Genomic DNA, 23,717 nt, shown 5'->3' on the forward strand with positions numbered 1-23,717 from the left:
ACTTTCACATTCTTGCCTTTGTTTTCAACTCCATCCACGTCCTCTTCCGCCTTGCAATCTCCTCCAGCCCCACAACTGTCCGACAAATCTTCGTTCCTCCGATTCTGGCTACTTGTGCGTTGCTCTACCATCAACAGCAGTTGGTAAGCTTTGGAATATCTTCCCTACACCTCTCCTCCCTCTCTCTTTCCTGCTTTAAGACACTCCCTGAAACCCACCTCTTTGTCCATTATCTCCTTATCTGGCTTGGTTTTATGCTTTACGTTAGGCATTTCTGTGAAGTGGTTTGGGACATTTAATGGGGTTGATTAAAAGTGCTCTCCAAATATGTGTTAGTATTCTTGATGGGGACTTGAATCCCCTGACCCAGAGGCGAGAGTTCTGCCAACTGCTAAAACAAAGGTGTTAATAAGTGAACAAGACTTTGAGTTGATTGCTGGCGTATTTATATGTTGTACCTCAGTGGATTGGCTGAAGATTTGTGGCTCTGAGCAGCAGTTCCGGCCTCACTCAGATTACCAATAGGAAGTGTTAGAGACATTTCCAATAACACAGGCGTGTTTTTAAAAAAAGCAACCGTTCAAAACACTTCAAAAGTTACTCATTGGCTGTGAAGTGCTTTGGGGAATATCTAAGAGTGTGCAAGATGCAATAACACAGCAAATCTGACTTTTTAGTTTCCCTTTCTGTGGCTCTCTACTTCTTACAAGATCACACTTTAGGCTGTAATTAGAACTTAATGTTTCCTTATCTAATTTATTTTTTTTGTCTGTAACACGTAGTTCTTCCATAAGGTGATGGTTGCGTTCTTGCGCAAGCCAGCGTTATAGAAATGTTGTGCTTTAGAAACAGCTCTTAAAGTGTTGGCGATGTAATCGCGTTACAGACAACACACGTTTTAGAAGTTTGCGCTTTAGAGACAGTATCCCCAATTCGTCAATCCCATTACAGTGAATTCGTGTCAATGAAACGTGAATTACAGCAGCACGACCTTTTTTTAAAAATTGCCGTAAGATCCTCTACATTCAACTCCTCCCCCCCCCACCTTCCAATGGAAGAATCAGTGGGACTTGGGTTCAACACCTCCTTTGAAAGATAATGCCTCAAATGGGTGTGTTGTTGTTTGGTATGGTGGGCAAATTTATCTCCAATGTCTCTGAAATGGGTCTTGAACCCCTGAACTTCTGACTCAGAAGTGAGAGAAAGCCACCCCTGATCGGAGGGCAACTCTTTGTGTGCTAAAAGTCAATGGCTCTTCTCCCCCTTTGCGTTTCTCCAATTAAAGATCATAGATTATGGGCGGCACGGTGGCACAGTGGTTAGCACTGCTGCCTCGCAGCGCCGGAGACCCGGGTTCAATTCCTGCCTCAGGCGACTGACTGTGTGGAGTTTGCACGTTCTCCCCGTGTCTGCGTGGGTTTCCTCCGGGTGCTCCGGTTTCCTCCCACAGTCCAAAGATGTGCAGGTCAGGTGAATTGGCTATGCTAAATTGCCCGTAGTGTTAGGTAAGGGGTAGATGTAGATGTAGGGGTATGGGTGGGTTACGCTTCGGCGGGGCGGTGTGGACTTGTTGGGCCGAAGGGCCTGTTTCCACACTGTAAGTAATCTAATCTAATCTAAAAAAAGAATGCAATCCTAACGGTGTGGAAACAGGCCCAACAAGCCCACACCAACCCTCCGAAGAGTATCCCATCCAAACCCATTCCCCTACCCCCTCGTTTTACATTTACTCCTGACTAATGCACCTAACCTACACACCCCTGAACACTATGGGCAATTTAGCATGGCCAATCTTTGGATTGTGGGAGGAAACGGGAGGAAACCCGCAGAGACATGGGGAGAATGTGCAAACTCCACAGAAACAGTTGCCCAAGGCTGGAATCCAACCCGGGTCCCTGGCGCTATGAGGCTGCAGTGCTAATCACTGAGTCACCATTCTGGTCAGTTAATCACCTCCAACTGAAGTCACTCCAGTATTGGCAGCTCTACCTCAAACTGGCCGGGTCCCAGGCTCCAGAGTTCCCTTCCTGCTCTCCTTTGTCCCCATTCATTTTTCCTTCCTCCTTCAATACCTTTTGCAAGAGGAACCTCTTTGAATACGCCCACCTCACCCCAGAGGACTCTGAGCGGCTGGGAGAGTGGGTGAAGAAGTGGCAGCAGTGCAATACAATGTGGGAAAGTGTGAAGTGTGGAAGAATCAAGGAGTAGACTAATTCGAAGTGAGGAAAGGCTTCAAACATCTAAAGCTCAAGAGAATACTAGTTCAGGATTAACTTGAGGTTAACGTGCAGGTTCACTTGGCAGTTAGGAAGTTAAGCATTCATTTCAAGAGGGTTCGAACATGAGAGCAGAGGTGTATGCTGGGATTGTATAAGAATCTGGTTAGACTGCATTTGGAATATTGTGAGCAATTTTGAGCCCCGTATCTAAGCCAGGATGTGCTGGCATTGGACAGGATCCAAAGGAGAGTCCAAATTAATAAGAATGATCCTGGGAATGAATGGCTTGTCATAAAAATTGAGGACTCTGTGTCTGCACTCGATGGGATTTAGAAGGATGATGATTGAAACTAACAGAATATTGAGAGGCCTGGATATAATGCCTGTGGCTAAGATGTTTCCACCGGTAGGAAAGACTTTGACCCAAGGGCCCAGCCTCAGAGTGAAGGAACGATCCTTTAGAACTGAGAGGAGGAAGAATTTCTTCAGCCAGTGGGTGGTTAATCTGTAGAATTTATCGCCACAGAAGGCTGTGGAGGCTAAGCCATTGAGTGTCTTTAAGACAGAGATAGAGAGGTTCTCGATTAATAAAGGACGTCCAAGGTTACGGGGAGAAGGCAGGAGTTGGGGTTGAGGAACATATCAGCCATGATTGGATAATAGTACAGACCTGAGGGGCTGAATGACCTAATTCTGCTCCTGTACCTTATGGCCTGTGGTCTTACGGAATCTGCTGCCAGTAGGTGGGGTCAAGGTCACAGTCCAAGGATATGTATCTTTATCTCCTATTATCAAGAATCAGAGAAATGACTTCAACCAGAGAGAGGGGAGTCTGTGGAATTCTCTACCACAGGAAGCACCTGAGGCCAAAACATTGAATGTTTTCAAGGAGTGAGATCTAGTTCTTAGAGCTAAAGAGATCGATGGTTAGAGGGAGAAAGTGGGAACAGGGAGTAGGATGACCAGCCATGATGGTATTGAATAGTGGAGCAGGCTTGACGGGCTGAATGGCCTCCTCCTGTTCCTGGGTAGACCTTGAGCCCCGTGCCCTAGAAATTGAGCTTTTTCTTTCTCCGCCGAGAGGTCTGACCATTGAATCTGTTTTGTTTTGTTTCTCAGGGTCTTTGAGGTCAAGGAAGCGGGCTATGACGACCTCTCAGCCCTCCACCCTGGGCGAGCTGCAGCTCTACCGGGTCCTCCAGCGAGCGAACCTTCTCATCTACTACGACGCCTTCATCCAGCAGGGCGGAGACGACGTCCAGCAGCTGTGCGACGCCGCGGAGGAGGAGTTTCTGGAGATCATGGCCCTGGTGGGCATGTCAAGTAAGCCCCTTCATGTCCGCCGCCTACAGAAGGCCCTGCAGGAGTGGATCACCAACCCCACCGCCTTCAATCAGCCCCTCACCAAGCTCCCGGCCAGCAGCATTCCCATCGCCAAGATCTCAGAACTCAACACCAGCAGCCCCAACTCAGCCGGCACTGCCCAGGGCCTGGCCTCCGGGCAGGAGGTGGCCAACAATCATGCCGTGTCACGGGAGACGTCATCTCAGACATCATCTCAGGCGGAGGTGGTGGCAGCTGGGGGTGGGCATCCGCTGCCCAGCATTTCCCACGTGATGACGATGCCTAAAGAGGAGCCCCACTCCCCCCCTAAGGATGGTGGCCCCTCGCTGCCCCTGACCCCAGACGTGGTGCAGATCATCGCGGCGTGCGCGGAGCGGCTCATCCACACCGTGCCCAGGATGGAGCCCAAGGAGCTGGAGTGCGTCTTCATCAGCAACAAAAAGATGGCCAAGTCGCTGGGCCACATTTTCGAGATGAGCGAGCAGGATCCCCAGAGGGAGGAAGAGATCCGCAAATTCAGCGCCATATATGGGCGATTCGACTCCAAACGCAAGGATGGGAAGAATCTGACGTTGCACGAGGTATGGGCGTTGAGTTGTGATTAGAAAGTAGAATCGTTTACAGTATGGTAGGATAGGAGGTGATCTCATTGAATGTCGGGGAGCATGCTCGTGGGGCTGAATGGCCTACTCCTTAGAACATAGAACATTACAGCGCAGTACAGGCCCTTTGACCCTTGAAGTTGCAGTGACCTGTGAAACCAATCTGAAGCCCACCTAACGTACACTCTTCCATTCTCATCCTTCACCCTGTTCAGACTGGGGACACTCTCCTCTGCCTTGCAGCCAATACAGTGTGGCAGCTGTACAATTCTTATCAAGAGCAAAGGTGTATTTCTAGCTTTGTTTGTTCATGGTGATGTGAGTGTTACTAGCTCGGCCAGCGCATATCGCCCAGTGGGCAGTTAGGAATCATCCACGTCGCTGTGGGTGCAGTGTCACATGTAGGCCAGATCAGGTAAGGGTGGCAGTTTCCTTCCCAAAGGGACGGTCGTGAACTGGATGAGGTTTTCTGGCAATTGACAACGGTTCCCTCTCTTAATTCAAGTTCCACCATCTGCAGTCTTACAGCACGGAAACAGATCCTTTGGTCCAACCAGTCCTTGCTGACCATAATCCCAAACTAACCTAGTCCCACCTGCCTGCTCCTGGCCCATATCCCTCCAAACATTTCTCATTCATTACTTATCCAAATGTCGTTTAAACATTGTAACTGTACCCACGTCCACCACTTCTTCTGGAAATACATTTCATGCACTGTCTGCGTAAAAAATGTTGCCCCTCATGTCCTTTTTTAAATCTTTCTCCTCTCACCTTAAAAATATGTCCCCTAGTCTTGAAATCCCTCACCCGAGGTGAAAGACACCTACCATTCACCCTATCCATATCCGTCATGATTTTATAAACCTCCTGCATTCCCAAAAAACAGTCGCAGCCTATCTTGGTAGGATTTGAACCTGGGTCCCCATCATATTGCCCGGCTCTCCAGATTAATACTTTCGTGAGAATACCATTGCCCTCCAATTATCCGAATCCCATTTTGAAATCCCTGATTGTATTAGCTTCTGCCATTGCCTCAGGTTGTACATTCCAATCCTATCAATGTGCTGTGGTATGCTGTCTCTAGGCACGGCTGTGGAAGCCTAGCCAATAAATATATTTAAGTAAGAAATCAACAGCTTCTTGGAAGTGAAAGGTGTTAAAAGGTGAGAGTGGAATGGCGTTGAGATAAAGAGTCAGCCATGATTATGTTGAATGGTGGAATGGGTTCAGTGGGCCAAATGGCCTACCCCTGCTCCTGTTTTCCATGTACTTCTGCGATTGTGTTAAAATCCGTGCCTTCTGTTTCTCCGTCATTGGAAACAGTTTCTCCCTCTCTGCTCTGCTCAGACTCCTCGTGATTTTGTTTATCAAGTTTCTCCTCAGCCTTCTCCTCGCCATGGAGACCGGTCCTAGCTTCTCCGTGACTGACTGACTTTGGCCTTTATCCTTCAGATATTTCGTAACCAACCTGTTCAGAGATATTACCACCCACTCGTCCAGAATGGGTGGGGACTTAAACCTGGGCCTTCTGGCTGAGAGATTGGGGCACTACCACTGCTCACAAGAGCACAAAAAAGATTGTGGCCTTTCTACTTTAAATTGCACGCTCTTTTCGATTTGCGGCCTGTGCAATGGCTTCCAGGGAAAGCCTGTTTGTTCCCAAAAGAAACAAGCCGCAATGAGTTTGGATCTGACATTCCAGTAAACTCAGTGAAGATATTTTCTAATTTACCTATTCAGAAATGTTATTCCACTCCTCTGGAGCAGGTGGGACTTGAATCCAGGTTTCCTGGCTCAGAGATAGCGACACTACCACTGCACAATGAGAGGTTAAACTCAGCCATGTGACATCTAGGGATGGCGTACCCATGTGTCGTAATCATCAAGTTGAGGGTTAAAGCTGCATTGGCTTACAGGAAGCATTGAGGCAGCAGCATTTTCTTAGTTGACTTCAAAGGACGGTTTTTAAATGGTGGTTTTCTTCCCCTCACTTCACCTCACTGGGGATCCCAAACACACTACACAGAAAGATCCAGCCTTGAGTGTGAGACTGGTACCTGACTCTTGCTGCTTCTAAGCTGTCGCGAGGAAGGAGATGTAAAGACAGTGCCCAGCTTTCACACTCCAGAACGTCAGTATACATTCGGCCATTTTGAAATCCAGTCTTCAAATGGGAGGGACAGTGAATAAAATCAGACTGATTGATTGAAATCCGTCAACAAATCACACAGAGTCTCAACGCAGCCTGCAGCCAAATGCATTGAGTAATGGGCTCCATTTGTGCCTATCTTTGGTCAATATTCACTGCTCAAGTTTGTAACAACCTCTTCCATTTGCTTTTTAAAACTTTTACTCCACCCCTCCCCTGCAGCAAGTAATGCTGTCCCTCTTCCAGATTTTGGTCCTTTGCCTGTGGGCTGTTTCTTGTGTGTGGGATTAAGCGGTGGATATTTGCCGACTATTCACCCAGGGAAGCCAGCGCAGACAGAGCTGAGCTTGCTGTCAGTTGAGGTCATCAGGGATTGCTGGAGATAGATACAGAAAGTAGCCCTTCTGTATCCTAGAAGTACATGGGAAGTGAGTTGAATGACATTAAGACAACACAAATTATCTCATGTACCCTATACATGCTACATGTATATGCTGAGATAGCAGGGATAATCATAGAATCTCTACAGTGTGGAAGCAGGCCATTCAGCCCATCAAATCCACACCTGCCGAGACTCCAAATCTATCCCTATAACCATACATTTCCCATGAATCCACCTAACATGCACATCCCAACGCACTGTGGGCAATTTACCATGATTCCGGATGAAGGGCTTTTGCCCAAAACATCGATTCTCCTGCTCCTCAGATGATACCTGACCTGCTGTGCTTTTCCTGCACCACACTCTCGACTCTAATCTCCAGTTCTCACTTTCACCTAGTTTGCCACGGCCAGTCCACCTAACCTGAGCATTGTTGGACTGCGGGAGGAAACACAATCACCCAGAGGAAACCCACACAGACAGGGGGGAGAATGTGAAAACTCCACATAGACAATGCCCGAGGATAGATTCAAACCCAGGTCCCCAGCGCTGTGAGGCAGCAGTGCTAACCACTGAGCCACTGTGCTGCCCCATGGGGCTCCTCCCGCTAGCAATGTCTGTTTTCTTTATGCCTCTGATAAGTCTTAACGATTGCAGCCATGATTTTATTGAAAGGTGAAACAGACTGGACAATAGTCCTACTCCTGCTCCATTTTCATTTACATCAGCCACTGCAATCTCTCTGAGTCTCATTTCACTTGATAGCCCATCTTGCAATCTGTTTTTTTTAAAATAATAACTCACTTTTTTGAGAAAAGATTGACCTAACCAAACTTTGAAGTGCCAAATAAATACTCCTTTTTTTCTGGTTATTTTACAAAAGGCCTTCCTTAGGAAGTTAAAAATCACACAACACCAGGTCATAGTTCAACAGCATTATTTGAAAGCACTAGCTTTCGGACCACTGCTCCTTCATCAGGTAGCTAGTGGGGCAGGATCATAAGACACAGAATTTATAACAAAAGATCACAGTGTCATGCAATTAAAACGATATATTGAACAAATCTGAATGGCTGTTAAGTCTTTTACCCTTTAGAATGGGTTGCAGGTTTTGGTTCAGTAATATGTAAATCCCAGAACTTCTTTTAAAAATGTCACATTCTCATGATAACTTAAGGTTTTATAAAAGAAGGTGGCACCTCAGCTCAGACAATGTATTAAAGATGTGAGGTTAGATTCTGTCTGTATCCCAAATGCAGACAAACTCTAACCTCCCACTTCCCCATATCTCTTCATTCTCTCTCTGTCGGGATAGAGAAGGGCGATAACAGTCAGACATCGTACATGAATTCGAAGGAAGCGTACTTTTCCAGTTTATGAAGAGGGGAATGAGAACAGTCCCAATGTTGGTATCACCCTGAGCTAATTGGGCATCTCTGCTCCAACATGTAAGTGTCCACATAAGACAAAGGATATGATTCTAAAGGGGGTGCAGGAACCGAGAGATCTGGGTGTATATGTAGTAGGTCATCGTTAAGGATATTATTAAATTGGAGGGGGTACAGAAGAGATTTATCAAGATATTGCTGGGTTTGGAGGGTTCGAATTATAACGAGGGGCTGGATAGACTGGGATTTTTTTGACTGGAAGGTAGAAAGTTGAGGGGTGACCATATAGAGATTTATAAAATCACAAAGGGTCTAGATAAAGTGAGTGGCCAAAGTCTTTTCCCTAGGGTGGGGGATTTCAAGACTAGAGGACACATTTTTGAGGTGACAGGAGAAAGATTTTAAAAAGACACAAGAGGGACAATTTTATTTTTACACCCTGAGTGGTTTGTGTGTGGAATGAACGTCCTGAGGAAGTGGTGGATGCAGGTATAGTTACGTTTAATGGACATATGGAAAAGTACATGAATATAAGTGTTTGGAGGGAAATGGGCCAAGCGCAGGCAGGTGGGACTAGGTTAGTTTGGGATTCTGGTCAACATGGACTGGTTTCTGTGCTGTACCTATGACAGTCAGAAAGAGCTGTTAATAGAGAACACTGTATTCCAGGCTTCATTAATAGAATATAAGAGCAGAGATGTTGTCTGAAACTAATGCAGAACACTAGTTAGACCTTAACTGGAGTGTTCTGTTCAATTCTGAGTGTCTATGCAAAGGCTTTGAATGTATTTGAAAGAGTGCAGAAGAGGTGTACAAGAATAGTTCCAGGGATGAGAAACTTCAGTTCTGAGGAAATATTGATGTTGGGATTGTCTCCCTTGGAGAGGAGATTTGCTCGATGTTTTCAATACCCTGAGGGATTGGACAATGTGGATAAAGAGCAATTGTTCCCACCCATAAATGGATGGAGAATGAATGGGCGGAGTGTGGAAGAGTTTTGCAAATGGCTTTTAGAATGGAAACAATATGTAGGATTACAGGAGAGCAGCAGGAGATTTGTTAAGTTGATATATTCAGCGAGCCATTGCAGACACTGTGGGGCTGAATGGCCTTTCGCTGTCCTCTAACAATTCTATGATTATGTTACAATCTGAGGCACGCAGCCTCAGGAACATTTTGAAATTACTCAACCCAGACCGACCTCCAACTTCCTGTTGAACTGGACACTGACGTGTTTGTGGTGAGTTTGGGGTCACAGTTCAGATTTTCCATAATGTAAATCGCCCACCTCCACCCCCACCCTGGGGTGGGTGAGGGGGAGTTGGTGCTAGGGTGTAAAATTCTACCTACCTACCTCCCTCGCTCCCACTAATTTTATAGTGAAAGGCAAGAACCCTTTTCCTAAAGTTTTCATCAAATGAGAGTCAATGTGAAACACATGGGGAGATGATCGTGTAGTGGTAATGTCACTGGCCTGGTAAACCAGATGTCCTTTGAGTTAGCACCAGGTTCAAGTCCCACCTGAGCAGCTGGTGGGAATTAAAATAATTTTTCATTTACATTTTTTTCATAGGACAGGGCTGTCACTGGCGAGGCCAGCACTTGTTACCCATTCTTAATTTAAGTTGAAAGTTGACTGCATTGCTGTGGGTCTGGAGTCATGTGTAGGCCAGACTCGGTAAGGACAGCAGTTTCCCTCCCTAAAGGACATGAGTGAATCAGATGGGTTCTTCCTACAATGGGCAATGGTTCCATGGGTGAAGAGTCATCTAGAGTTAAAATGTTAACTTGCCTCCTGTCTGCGGATACTGCCTGACTCACTGTGATTTCCCGCTTTTTCAGTACAGATTCCAGCATCTGCAGTAACTTGCTCCTAAATGGTTTTATGGCCATCATTTGACTCTTAGTTCCAGAGTTTTATTGATTTCAAATTCTACCATGGCAAGATTTCCCCCCAGGCGTTGAATGTTATCTTGGTCTCTGGATTAACAGTCTAGTGATAATGCCAGTAGGCTACCACATTCCCAGACCTTCGAGTCAACACTGTTTCCAAGAAAAGCAGAGAAGCTATCCCTGTGTCTTGGCCGAAATTTATCACTCAGTCAACATCACGACAGATTACGCGGTCACCATCACATCGCTGTTTGCCAGAGCTTGTTATACACAAATCAGTTGCTGTGTCTCCTACTGTCCATCGTCCTACTTTTTCGAAGTAATTGTTTGGCTATGTGGTCATTGTGAAAACTGCTGTGTAAATGAACGCACGTCTTGTCTTTTCTTTTTATTGTTGTAATGGAGGAAAATTGCTCACCATAAACATGCGTAAGTGGGAATGTGATAGCTGTCGGGTCACTGCTGTTAGTCTATTAATGAGCCAGGGACCAGACTGACACATGATTCAGCAGCAGAGTTCAAGCAGCAGTATACTAGACTGAGACCGTGCACATCATCTGCCGAGAAGTGCAATTTATCTGTTAATTAGATCTGCTTGAGATTTTCAAGTGAACCCTTGCGATTTACTGGAATACTATGAGGCTGGTAATTCTGTAATAAAGAACACAGCAGTAGAATATGACAATAATGATCAGCAAGTCTGTTTATATTTTTGTGATGTTGAGTGAGGATGAATATTAACTGGCACACCAGGTTAATTCCCTTGCTTTTCTTCAAAAGAGTGACGTTGGGTTTTTAAAAACTCCAACTGAGAGGTAGATGGGGCCACGGTTTGATACTTCACGTCAAAGATGGGTGTCTTCCTCAATGAGTTGCTTTGACTATGAACTTGAGGTTGCAATGTTTGTTAGTGACCATTCGACACTCCACTGAACCCAGTGCGATCATTTCAAACAGCCACTCTTTGGAAGGAAAAGCCTTGCGCTTAACTTATCCACCTCATAAAAAAAAATCTCTGAAGGGATCATGCTGGGGTTTATTCTAACCCCGTGTGACAGCATAGTGTTCATCTGCCTGGGCGTAGCCATCATTGTGTGAGCTGTGTGTTTCTGAAGCTCAGGCTCTGTCACTGGGAACATGAGCTGTGGTGGACAATCCAAGAGTCCCTGTTCTGAAAGGAAGAAAATAAATCTCGGGTGTAAGAAGAGTCTCAGAATCTGAGTTAGTGAGGTGCAGAGACACCATTTGATCCCTAGGTACCTGTGCACAGTGTCATCAGCAGAGAAAGAGGGAGAGTATCTCCTACTCCTGTGCTTTTACCTGCGTTCTACCAGCCCGAGGACCTGTTCCTCATTCACTGGGCGGGAGACCAAAATTCAGAATCAAGATGAGCTTTCGAATTCAATTCTTGGAACTCTAAAGAGACAGCGCAGGGTCAAATACCTCTTATATGTCTTTGCATTTCACACATGTTGCTTAAAATTCACGAAAGGATTCAAAAAAGATTTACAAGGATGTTGCCAGAGTTTGAGCTATAGGGAGAGGCTGAATAGGCTGGGGCTGTTCTCCCTGGAGCATCACAGGCTGAGGGTGACTTTATAGTGGTTTATAAAATCATGAGGGGCATGGATAGGATAAATACACAAGGGCTTTTCCCTGGGGTGGGGGAGTCCAGAACTAGAGGGCATACGTTTAGGGTGAGACCGGAAAGATATAAATGGAGGACCGAAGGGGCAACTTTTTCGTGCAGAGGGTGGTATGTGTACGGAATGTGCTGCCAGAGAAAGTGATGGAGGCTGGTAAAAGGCACCTGATGGGTATATGAATAGGAAGGGTTTAGAAGGATATGGGCCAAACGTTGGCAAATGGGACTAGATGTATTTAGGATATCTGGTCAGCATGGATGCGTTAGACTAAGAGATCTGTTTCTGTGCTTTATAAGTCTATGATTCTATGTTCATTTTACTTACTCGTAAATGTTGCTGGCTTGGCCAGCTTTTATTGCCCGTCACTAGTTGCTGTTAAGGTGGGGTTGAGTTGCCTTCTTGAACTGCTACAGTCCACCTGCTGTGGGCAATGCCCTTAGGGAGAGAATTCCTGGGTTTTGAACCAGCAAATTGGAATTGAATTCCCCTTCCAATGCAGCTCCCCGAGGGCAAGAGATATTTGGCCGATTGGTTCCTGACTGTGTACAAGAGGCATGCAGGAGGCGAGGTACCGACCCTGGGGTAATTTGTTGTGAATAAGTTGCTCCTTTGACCTCCCTAAGTGTCTATTAGCTATGCCAGGCCCTGACTGTGATTGGCTGACAGTGGTCTAGGGTTGGACTAGGCATGGAGGGTGATGGGAATAGCTCAAAAAGACTGGCCAAGGTTTGCAGTGGGGTGGATCTCAACCCGAGTGGCAGGCTGATTGTGGGGTGAGAGGGTAGATGGGCTGAAATGGTCAGCTGAGGGCACCCACTTCCAACTGAACACCTGACAGGATGCCCTAACCTTTGACCTCTTACAGTATCAGTAAGAGGGGGAGTGTGCAGGGGAGAGAACTTCCTGCCCGACCCAACCACAAGATTCACCAGCTATTCACACAGTCGATGAGCTGAGAACTGTTGCACAGGAGAAACTGACACATAGAGATTCAGAAAAATAGAAGCAGGAGTAGGCCCTTCAGCCCCTTGAGCTTGCTGCACCATTTAGTATGATCCTGGCTGATCGTCCAACTCAGTACCTGTTCCCACTTTGTCCCTGGACCCTTTGATCCCTTTACCACAGAAAGTGGTTGAGGCCAAAACATTGAATGTTTTCCTGAAGGTGTTAGATATAGTTCATAGTGAACACGGGGCGTCACGGTGGCTCAGTGGTTAGCAATGCTGCCTCACAGTGCCAGGGAGCTGGGTTCGATCCCAGCCTTGGGTGAGTGTCTGTGTGGAATTTGCACATTCTTCCCTTGTCTGCGTTGGTTTCCTCCGGGTGCTCTAGGATAAGTACATGAATATAAGTGTTTGGAGGGAAATGGGCCAAGCGCAGGCAGGTGGGACTAGGTTAGTTTGGGATTCTGGTCAACATGGACTGGTTTCTGTGCTGTACCTATGACAGTCAGAAAGAGCTGTTAATAGAGGACACTGTATTCCAGGCTTCATTAATAGAATATAAGAGCAGAGATGTTGTCTGAAACTAATGCAGAACACTAGTTAGACCTTAACTGGAGTGTTCTGTTCAATTCTGAGTGTCTATGCAAAGGCTTTGAATGTATTTGAAAGAGTGCAGAAGAGGTGTACAAGAATAGTTCCAGGGATGAGAAACTTCAGTTCTGAGGAAATATTGATGTTGGGATTGTCTCCCTTGGAGAGGAGATTTGCTCGAAGTTTTCAATATCCTGAGGGATTGGACAATGTGGATAAAGAGCAATTGTTCCCACCCATAAATGGATGGAGAATGAATGGGCGGAGTGTGGAAGAGTTTTGCAAATGGTTTTTAGAATGGAAACAATATGTAGGATTACAGGAGAGCAGCAGGAGATTTGTTAAATTGATATATTCAGCGAGCCATTGCAGACACTGTGGGGCTGAATGGCCTTTCGCTGTCCTCTAACAATTCTATGATTATGTTACAATCTGAGGCACGCAGCCTCAGGAACATTTTGAAATTACTCAACCCAGACCGACCTCCAACTTCCTGTTGAACTGGACACTGACGTGTTTGTGGTGAGTTTGGGGTCACAGTTCAGATTTTCCATAATGTAAATCGCCCACCTCCACCCCCACCCTGGGGTGGGTGAGGGGGAGTTGGTGCTAGGGTGTAAAATTCTACCTACCTACCTCCCTCGCTCCCACTAATTTTATAGTGAAAGGCAAGAACCCTTTTCCTAAAGTTTTCATCAAATGAGAGTCAATGTGAAACACATGGGGAGATGATCGTGTAGTGGTAATGTCACTGGCCTGGTAAACCAGATGTCCTTTGAGTTAGCACCAGGTTCAAGTCCCACCTGAGCAGCTGGCGGGAATTAAAATAGCTAATAGACCGACAGGATTCACCAGCTATTCACACAGTCGATGAGCTGAGAACTGTTGCACAGGAGAAACTAACACATAGAGATTCAGAAAAATAGAAGCAGGAGTAGGCCCATCAGCCCCTTTGAGCTTGCTGCACCATTTAGTATGATCCTGGCTGATCGTCCAACTCAGTACCTGTTCCCACTTTGTCCCTGGACCCTTTGATCCCTTTACCACACAAAGCGGATGAGGCCAAAACATTGAATGTTTTCATGAAGGTGTTAGATATAGTTCATGGTGAACACGGGGCTCAGTGGTTAGCAATGCTGCCTCACAGTGCCAGGGAGCCGGGTTCGATCCCAGCCTTGGGTGAGTGTCTGAGTGGAGTTTGCACATTCTCCCTGTGTCTGCATTGGTTTCCGCTGGGTGCTCTGGTTTCCTCCCACAAACACAAAGATGTGCAGGTCAGGTGAATTGGCCATGCTAAGTTGCCCATAGTGTTCAGTGATGTGTAGGCTAGGTGCATTAGTCAGGGGTATATATAGGGTTGGGGAATGGGTCTTGGTGGGTTACTTTTCAGAGGATTAGTGTGGACTTGTTGGGCTGAAGGGCCTGTTACTACACTGTACGAATTTTAAAAAAAAAACTTCACAGACTCCTCGCTATCTGGGTGAAGGCATTTCTCATTATCTCTGTCCTAAATGGTCCACCCTGTATCCTTAGACTGTGACTCCCAGATTCTGGACCCAGTGGGAAGGATTTTTTTAATATTCGTTCATGGGATGTGGGTTTTGCTGGCTGTAGGGCAGTTAAGAGCGAACCACATTGCTGTGCGTTTGGAGTCACATGTAGGCCTGACCAGGTAAGGGTGGGAGATTGAAAACCGGAAGATAAGCTTCCGTAAAGGACATTGGCTTACAATAAATGACTGTAGTTTAATGGCCGCTATTAGACCAGCTTTTTAACTTTGCATTGATATTTTAATGACCTGTTCCGCACCATTAACTAATTTGCAGATCCCTATAAGTTACCTCTCACCTTCTACCCAGGTTGAGATGTCCATTTCTAGTCATGCTTTTTATTTTGTAAATATATTTATTAAGCACTTTTTATAACTCTACAAACATATAAAATTATTGAAAAAACAATCAATCACAAATATCAGTATAATAAAAAGAAAAAATATACAAATTACAATACAACTACTATCTACTAACTATAATTCTATTCGTTTTAAAATCGTGATGGAAAAGGATACACCAGATGTAAAAGTTCTAAATTGGAGAAAGGCCAATTTTGATGATATTAGGCAAGAACTTTCAAAAGCTGATTGGAGGCAGATGTTCGCAGGTAAAGGGCCGGCTGGAAAATGGGAAGCCTTCAGAAATGCGATAACAAGAATCCAGAGAAAGTATATTCCTGTCAGGGTGAAAGGGAAGGCTGGTAGGTATAGGGAATGCTGGATGACTAAAGAAATTTGAGGGTTTGGTTAAGTAAAAGAAGGAAGCATATGTCAGGTATAGACAGGATAGATCGAGTGAATCCTTAGTGTATAAAGAAAGTAGGAGTATACTTAAGAGGGAAATCAGAAAAAAGGGGACATGAGATAGCGTTGGCAAATAGAATTAAGGAGAATCCAAAGGGTATTTACAAATATATTAAGGACAAAAGGGTAACTAGGGAGAGAATAGGGTCCCTCAAAGATCAGCAAGGTGGCCTTTGTGTGGAGCCACAGAAAATGGGGGCGATACTAAATGAATATTTTGCATCAGTATTTCCTGTGGAAAAGGATATGGAAGATATAGACTGTAGGGAAATAGATGGTGACATCTTGCAAAATGTCCATATTACAGAGGAGGAAGTGCTGGATGTCTTGAAACAGTTAAAGGTGGATAAATCCCCAGGACCTGATCAGGTGTACCCGAGAGCTCTGTGGGAAGCTAGAGAAGTGATTACTGGGCCTCTTGCTGAGATATTTGTATCATCGATAGTCACAGGTGAGGTGCCGGAAGACTGCAGGTTGGCAAACTTGGTGCCACTGTTTAAGAAGGGTGGTAAGGACAAGCCAGGGAACTATAGACCGGTGAGCATGACGACGGTGGTGGGCAAGTTGTTGGAGGGAATCCTGAGGGACAGGATGTACATGTATTTGGAAAGGCAAGGAGTGATTCGGGATAGTCAACATGGCTTTGTGAGTGGGAAATCATGTCTCACAAACTTGATTGAGTTTTTTGAAGAAGTAACAAAGAAGATTGAGGGCAGAGCAGTAGATGTGATCTGTATGGACTTCAGTAAGGCGTTTGACAAGGTTCCTCATGGGAGACTGATTAGCAAGGTTAGATCTCCTGGAATAAAGAGAGAACTAGCCATTTGGATACAGAACTGGCTCAAAGGTAGAAGACAGAGGGTGGTGGCAGAGGGTTTTTCAGACTGGAGGCCTGTGACCAGTGGAGTGCCGCAAGGATCGGTGCTGGGTCCTCTACGTTTTGTCATTTATATAAATGATTTGGATGCGAGCATAAGAGGTATAGTTAGTAAGTTTGCAGATGACACCAAAATTGGAGGTGTAGTGGACAGTGAAGAGGGCTACCTCAGATTACAACAGGATCTGGACCAGATGGGCCAATGGGCTGAGAAGTGGCAGATGGAGTTTAATTCAGATAAATGCGAGGTGCTGCATTTTGGGAAAGCAAATCTTAGCAGGACTTCTATACTTAATGGTAAGGTCCTAGGGAGTGTTGCTGAACAAAGAGACCTTGGAGTGCAGGTTCATAGCTCCTTGAAAGTGGAGTCGCAGGTTGGTAGGATAGTGAAGAAGGCGTTTGGTATGCTTTCCTTTATTGGTCAGAGTATTGAGTACAGGAGTTGGGAGGTCATGTTGCAGCTGTACAGGACATTGGTTAGGCCACTGTTGGAATATTGCGTGTAATTCTGGTCTCCTTCCTATTGGAAAGATGTTGTGAAACTTGAAAGGGTTCAGAAAAGATTTACAAGGGTGTTGTCAGGGTTGGAGGATTTGAACTATAGAGAGAGGCTGAATAGGCTGGGGCTGTTTTCTCTGGAGTATCGGAGGCTGAGGGTGACCTTATAGAAGTTTACAAAATTATGAGGGGCATTGATAGGATAAATAGACAAAGTATTTTCCCTGGGGTTGGGGAGTCCAGAACTAGAGGGCATAGGTTTAGGGTGAGAGGGGAGAGATATAAAAGAGACCTAAGGGGCAACTGTTTCACACAGAGAGTGGCACGTGTATGGAATGAGAGAATGTGGTGGAGGCTGGTACAATTGCAACATTTAAGAGGCATTTGGATGGGCATATGAATAGGAAGGGTTTGGAGGGATATGGGCCAGGTGCTGGCAGGTGGGACTAGATTGGGTTGGGATATCTGGTCGGCGTGGAGAGGTTGGACCGAAGGATCTGTTTCCATGCTGTACATCTCTATGACTCTAACTACTAACCTACTCTATAATACAAAGGGACCCCTTACACTGTGCAAAGCAACACCAAAAAAAAACCGCACAAAGTGCAGAACAGTTATGCTCGGCACAAGGCTCCCAAACAAAGGAACGGGAACATTGTATCCATACTCGTATTAACTCGGGAGACCCCCTCCAGGGCCCAGGGCATGACAAATCTAATCATCCTGGTTAAACAAACGCCCTAGTTAAGATAACTGATAAATCTATGTCCAAATAACTCAAGTAGGGCTGCCATGTCTTATAAAAATTGTCTGTTGTGTGGTGCACCATATTTGTGAAAAAGTCCAAGGGAATGTGCTCCATAATTAATTTCTGCCATCCCAGCAAGCCCGGCGGGTTCTTAGACACCCAATTCATCAGGAGTTTCTTTCGTGCACAGTATGCAAGAATATTAAATAGTTTCTTCCCATGCCCGTCTAAAAATGGTAAATTCGGTAGACCTAAGAGGAGAGATATCGGGTCTACTTTGACTTCAGTCTCTAGTCATGCTTTTGACTGAATTCAGACTCTGACAGAAAAGTCTGGTCCTTTGCCATTTTCCATAGTAATCCTGATTTTTGTATCTTGCTGTGCCCCGAATCAGTATCAGTTCCTCAGAGCCCATATGAAGCTATTTTTGGAAAGCTCACTCCCAGCCTAAGTATCTGTTCCTTAAAGTCTGGTTAAAGCAGCTTACTGGTTAACATTGGTACGCCCGGCCACACCTTGATTTCAGGCTTCTCAAATCCCTATTCTGCCTCGCCTCTCCCTATCTCTGTCATCTCCTCCGGGTCAGCTTCCCAGAATCAGAGTTGTTATAGCGCTGAGGGAAGCCATTCGGCCATCTGTGCCTGTACTGCCTCTTCAAACGAGCATCATTACCCAGTGCCAATCTCCTGTCTTCCCCTTGCATGCCACTAACCAAGCAGTGCCTCCTTGAATGCCTCTTCTGCAATCCTGATTTAAATTGATTCATTATTGATGACCAGGTCTTCAGCCTCCAAAACTCCAACCTGTGGAATTTCCTCCCTAAACCTCTCCACCCATCGAGGGTCCCCTTTCACCCTTAAGACGCTCATGAAAAATATGCATTTGTCTTCATACCTTACTGTGATGTTTGGTGTTCAGATTTATTTGGTGCTCCTGTAAAACTCATTCAGCCATTTCTGCTTCTTCTGCTATAGTTACTGTTGGTAGTTTTCATGTAAAATCGCCTGGAGTGTCGGAGGCTGAAGAGTGACCTTATAGAGGTCTATAAAATCATGGATAGACAAAGTCTTTTTCCTGGGGTGGAAGAGTCCAGAACTAGAGGACATCAGTTTAGGGAGAGAGGGGAAAGATTTAAAAGGAACCTAAGGGACAACTTTTTCACATAGAGAGCGGTACGTTAATGAAATGAGCTACCAGAGGAATTGGTGTAGGCTGGGACAATCACAACATTTAAGAGGCATCTGGATGGGTATATGAATAGGAAGGGTTTAGAGGGATATGGGCCAAGTGCTGGCAAATAGGATTGGATTAGGTTAAGATATCTGGTCGGCAAGAGTGAGCTGGACTGAAGGGTCTGTTTTCGTGCTGTATATCCCCATAACTCTATTTAGAGAAGTTGGTGGATCAAAGGGCCGATTCTGCACTGAATGATTCTGTGCACCTATGACTCTTTTGGCTTTGTTAAGGATTTGAAGGCAGCTCACAGGCTTATTCCAATAGTTGGTGGTGTAGTGGTAATGTCACTGGATTAGTAATCCAAAGGTTCATTCTGTGGGTTCAAATCCCAATATGCCAACTGGTGGAATTTAAATTCCATTCATAAATCTGGAATGTAATGGTGACCATTCTTTACCGTTGTTGTAAAACCCTTTTGATTTACTCATGTCCCTTTAGCAAAGGGAGCCTCAGCAATGAGATTGAGAGAATAGATGCAGCAACTGATACTTTGGAAATGTGACCTTTTGTTTCTGTCAGTCTTTTTACTTGCTTTTTGTCACTTAAAGCCTGATTTTCACATGTTAGTCTATATGACGTCATTAAGACCATTTGGACTTTTGCCCTACTTTGAAATTCAACACCTCAAAAGCTGTTATTCCGGGCCCTGCGATCGCCACCACATGATATATAATTGCTCCGTCATAATTTATACATTTCTGAATCCCGCGTGCAGAAATTGCACACTCCAGCTCTTTTTTATTGTGCAGTATCATGTGCATTATATTTTACCACAGCTACCTGTTGTTTCTGTATGCCACTGCACACTCGTTGTAGGTCAGCTCACAAGCTGCTAGCTTTCATCTTTCACCGAAGCAGACTTGCAGAAACACCCGTCTCAGCTGTGGCTCGGTGGGTAGCAACCTCACCCTCACAGTCACCAGGTTCTGAGCCTGAGTTCCCCTCCCAGAGTTTGAACACAAACCTCTACACTGACGCTCCAGTGCAGGACTGAAGCTGTGCTGCACTCTTTGAAGTGCAATTTTTCAGATGATACGTTAAAACTGAGGCTCACCTCCCTGCTCAGCCAGCTCCTAGAGGCACTATTTTGAAGGAAACATCAGAGCAGTACTGTGAACTAAAATTTATCCCTCAATCAGCATCACCAGAAATGGATTACCTGCTCATTACCGCATTTCTGTTTGTGGGAGTTTGTTGCACAAATTGGATGCTTTGTTTCCAACCCCACAGAAATGCAAATGAACTAGACTGAATACCACCCAGAAATTTCATTTGTTACCCTTTTATTCTCGGAGAATTGTAACTGGAGTGTTTGAGGTATAGGGAGAAGCTGAATAGGCTGGGGCTTTTTTCCCTGAAGTGTCGGAGGCTGAGGGGTGACTTTACAGAGGTATATAAAATCATGAGGGGCATGGATAGGGTGAGTAGACAAGGTCTTTTTCCCAGGGAATGGGAGTCCAAAACTAGAAGGCATAGGTTTAAGGTGAGAAGGAAAAGATTTAAAAGGGATCTTACTGGTAACTTTTTCACGCAGAGGGTGGTATGTGTATGGAATGAGCTGCCAGAGGAAGTGGTGGAAACTGGTACAATTACATTTAAAAGGCACCTGGTTGGGTAAATGAATAGGAAGGGATATGGGCCCAAGAGCTGGCAAATGGGACTTGGTCAGATTGGGATATCTGGCCAGCATGGACGAATTGGACTGAAGGGTTGTTTCTATGCTGCATGACCCAATGACATTAAGTGACGCTGTCTTGCAAGTACTTTCTTGGCTGATTATTATGGAAGGCAAGCTTTTCTTTCTTGCTTCGAACCGTAACTTAAAGGAAAAAAGGAATGTAACTTATTTTGTCACCTTGAAGCAGGAACCTGAGAGAAATTAAAGCTATTTTTCCAATGGCCAATGCTGTTTGTATTGCCAGGTTTATTTTTAGTGTGCATCAATTTCTTTATCCAGCAGCTTTTCTTGAAATAACTAATTGATGTTAGGTAGATTTCTGTAAAATTGCTACCTCAGCTATTATCACAGAGTTGTAACAGCACGTGTTGTGTTAAAATAGCAGAGAGAGAAAACCCCTTGGGATCCTAAAACGTGACGGTTTTTCCTTTAATTCCACTCGCTCCTCCTCCTCCTCCCACTCCCCTTGAATTTCTGCCGTTAATTCCCCCCGAACCCAGCCCCTGGCTCTCACAGTTTCTCATTGTTTCCGTTCCTTTGTCTCTGTGCCTGTTGCTCTCTGTTCTTCTTTGAGTTAAAGGTCTCTAAATAAAGGCAGCAGTCCATCTGCCAAGCTGCCCCGTTACTGAAATCAAGTTCTATAACTTCAAAGGCGCCTCAGAAGAAAACAGGCTGCTTTTAAACAAGAGGGGCGATTCAAGGTTCCCAGCGAGACAGAGAAAGGGAGAGAGAGAGAGAGAGATCAGCCTGGGAAATTGTGTAGAATGTGGTTGGTGATTGGTGTGCATAGCTGCAGGATCTACTGTCTTAATCCAGGCTGGGGAAAGTACTGACAAAGAAGTGTTAAGGATGGTGTTACGTGAAACCTTGTGAGTCTGCGACTCCTACTTTGTGAACATTGATTCACATAATGAGCTGTTGGAAAGAATGCTACCAATCCCGACCCACAAATACATGTGCTGCTCCTGTTCTCCACAGACTCTTAGGTTCAATTTGAATTAGCTTGACTCTCAGTTGAACTCAAATGAGTCAAATATTCTACTTCCATCAAGTTCCAAAGCTGGAATAAATAAAATTCTGCAGATGAGGGAGATCTGAATTTTTTTAAAAAAATGCTAGGATGAAATAAAGAACTGGAAATCCGAAACCAAAGCAGAAATTGCTGAGGGATTAGCACTGCTGCCTCACCGCACCACAGAGCTGGGTTTGATTCCAGCCTTGGGCGACTGACTGTGTGTCTGTGTGGAGTTTGCATGTTCTCCCCGTGTCTGCATGGGTTTCCCTCCACAGGCCAGAGATGTGCAGGCCAGATGAATTGGCCATGCTAAATTGTCTGTTGTGTTAGGCACATTAGTCAGAGGGAATTGGGTCTGGGTGGGTTACTCTTCGGAGGGTCGGTGTGGACTTGTTGGGCCAAATGGCCTGTTTCCACGCTGTCGGAAATCTATCTAAACTCAGCAGGTCCTTTTGGGTTCAGTTCAGCAGAAGGGTCATTGGACCTGAAAAGCAAATGCCATCTTTGCCTGGTCTGGCCTACTCTGTACTCCAGAGGCACTGCAATGTGGTTGACTTGGGTGGTTAAAAAGGCATTTAGCTTGCCTTTTTAATGAAGGCTTGCCTTCATTGCTTAGTCCTTTGAGTATAGAAGTTGGGAAGTCATGTTGGGGTTATACAGGCCATTGGTGAGGCCTCTTCTGGAGTACTGTGTCCAGTTCTGGTCGGCCTGTTATGGGAAGCATACTATTAAGCTAGAGACCATTAAAAAGAGACTTACCAGGATGTTGCCAGATACAGAATGGTTGAGTTATAAGGAAGGGCTGGTTAGGCAGGGACTTTTTTGTCACTGAGCATAGGAAGTTGAGAGATGACCTTATAGAGGTTTATAAAGGTGAGGGGTACAGACAGGGTTAATGTAGGTGTCTTTTCCATAGGATGGAGGAATTTTAAGACTAGGGGGTATCTTTTAAGGTCAGAGGAGAAAAATTTAAAAAAGACATGGGAGCAAATCTTTTTACACAGAGCATGGTTCACGTGTGAAATGAACTTCCTGAGGAAATGGTGGGTAAAGGTACAGTTACAGTGTTTAAAAGTTACTTAGATAAGTGCATGAATAGGAAAAGTTTGTAGGGATATGAGCCAGGAGCAGGCAAGTGGGAAGAGTTTAGTTTGGGATTGTGTTGGACTGAAGGGTCTGTTTCCGTGCTGTATGACTTTATGACTCCTAACTGCCCTCTGGGCGTTTAGTGATGGACGATAACTGTAGCCCAGCCACTAACCCTTGCATTCCGTGAACAAATAAATAAACCAAAACAGAGAGTGCTGGAGAAACTCAGCGAGTCTGGCAGCATCTGTGGAGAGAGAAACAGGGTTAACGTTTCAACATGACTTCCTCAGGAAGGATTCTGAAGAAGAGTCATTTTTGACTCCCAAGTGTTAACTGTTGTTTGTCTCTCCACAGATTCTTCAAAAAGTGGACGTGTATAATCTGGTATGTGCAGGAGTGAATATGTCTTTAATTTAAATTAGCTTTAACTGACCCTTTATGGGTGTAAAATATTAACAGTCAACCTTGTTCCTTTAACAAATCCAAACTAAATCATTTTCTCGGTCAGATGAACTCGGTTTTTTTTTGAGGAGATAAATTATAAATCTCAGACTCTTGTGAAAATGTTCCTCATGTCCAAACATTCCCAGCCCCGCTCACTGTTAGCTTGACCTTCATGGTCTATAATCTCAACAGTAATGAACCTTTTCACTCAAGTAACTGTTTGAGTGCCTGCGTTGATGTTTCCTGGAAATGCGTCTTTTAGTTCAGAAAATGTGAGCCTGGAAAGTGAACATTTGGGGCTGTCTGACTGCTTCTGTGTCGGATGTCTGATCACAGTCACATCGTTCTCCCTCAGATTACAGCCAAACACAAGGCATAGGTCTGCCAATCTTAACACTGCACTTCGACTCAATAATTCTGTCTGTCTCAGGTTTCTTTTTCATTTTTTTTTGGCTGTGTATTTAAAGTTTGCAACTATTTAACGGAGTCAGAGAGTCCTACAACACAGAAACAGACCTCTCAGTCCAACCAGTCCATGCCGAACATTAAGCCCAATTTCAACCAGTCCCACCAACCTGCTCCAGGTCCATATCTCTCCAAACCTTTCCTATTCATGTA

The 23,717-nt window shown here is 45.1% G+C and overlaps 1 protein-coding gene across 5 annotated transcripts in view; it reads left to right on the forward strand.

The window, feature by feature from the left end:
- LOC140465753 (NGFI-A-binding protein 1-like) overlaps nucleotides 1-23,717 on the forward strand; it is a 60,315-nt gene that overhangs the window by 6,986 nt on the left and 29,612 nt on the right. For 3 of the 5 annotated variants that reach the window (XM_072561462.1, XM_072561464.1, XM_072561463.1), the window contains exons 2-3: nucleotides 3,339-4,144; nucleotides 23,010-23,039. In XM_072561462.1, the coding sequence (XP_072417563.1) occupies nucleotides 3,365-4,144; nucleotides 23,010-23,039 (810 nt within the window). In that variant the 5' untranslated portion in view covers nucleotides 3,339-3,364. The remainder of the gene's footprint in view (nucleotides 1-3,338; nucleotides 4,145-23,009; nucleotides 23,040-23,717) is intronic. The other 2 variants (XM_072561465.1, XM_072561466.1) reach the window with 1 other exon arrangement.

Source organism: Chiloscyllium punctatum, chromosome 42 (assembly GCF_047496795.1).
Source record: "Chiloscyllium punctatum isolate Juve2018m chromosome 42, sChiPun1.3, whole genome shotgun sequence".
Classification (NCBI taxonomy): Eukaryota; Metazoa; Chordata; class Chondrichthyes; order Orectolobiformes; family Hemiscylliidae; genus Chiloscyllium; species Chiloscyllium punctatum.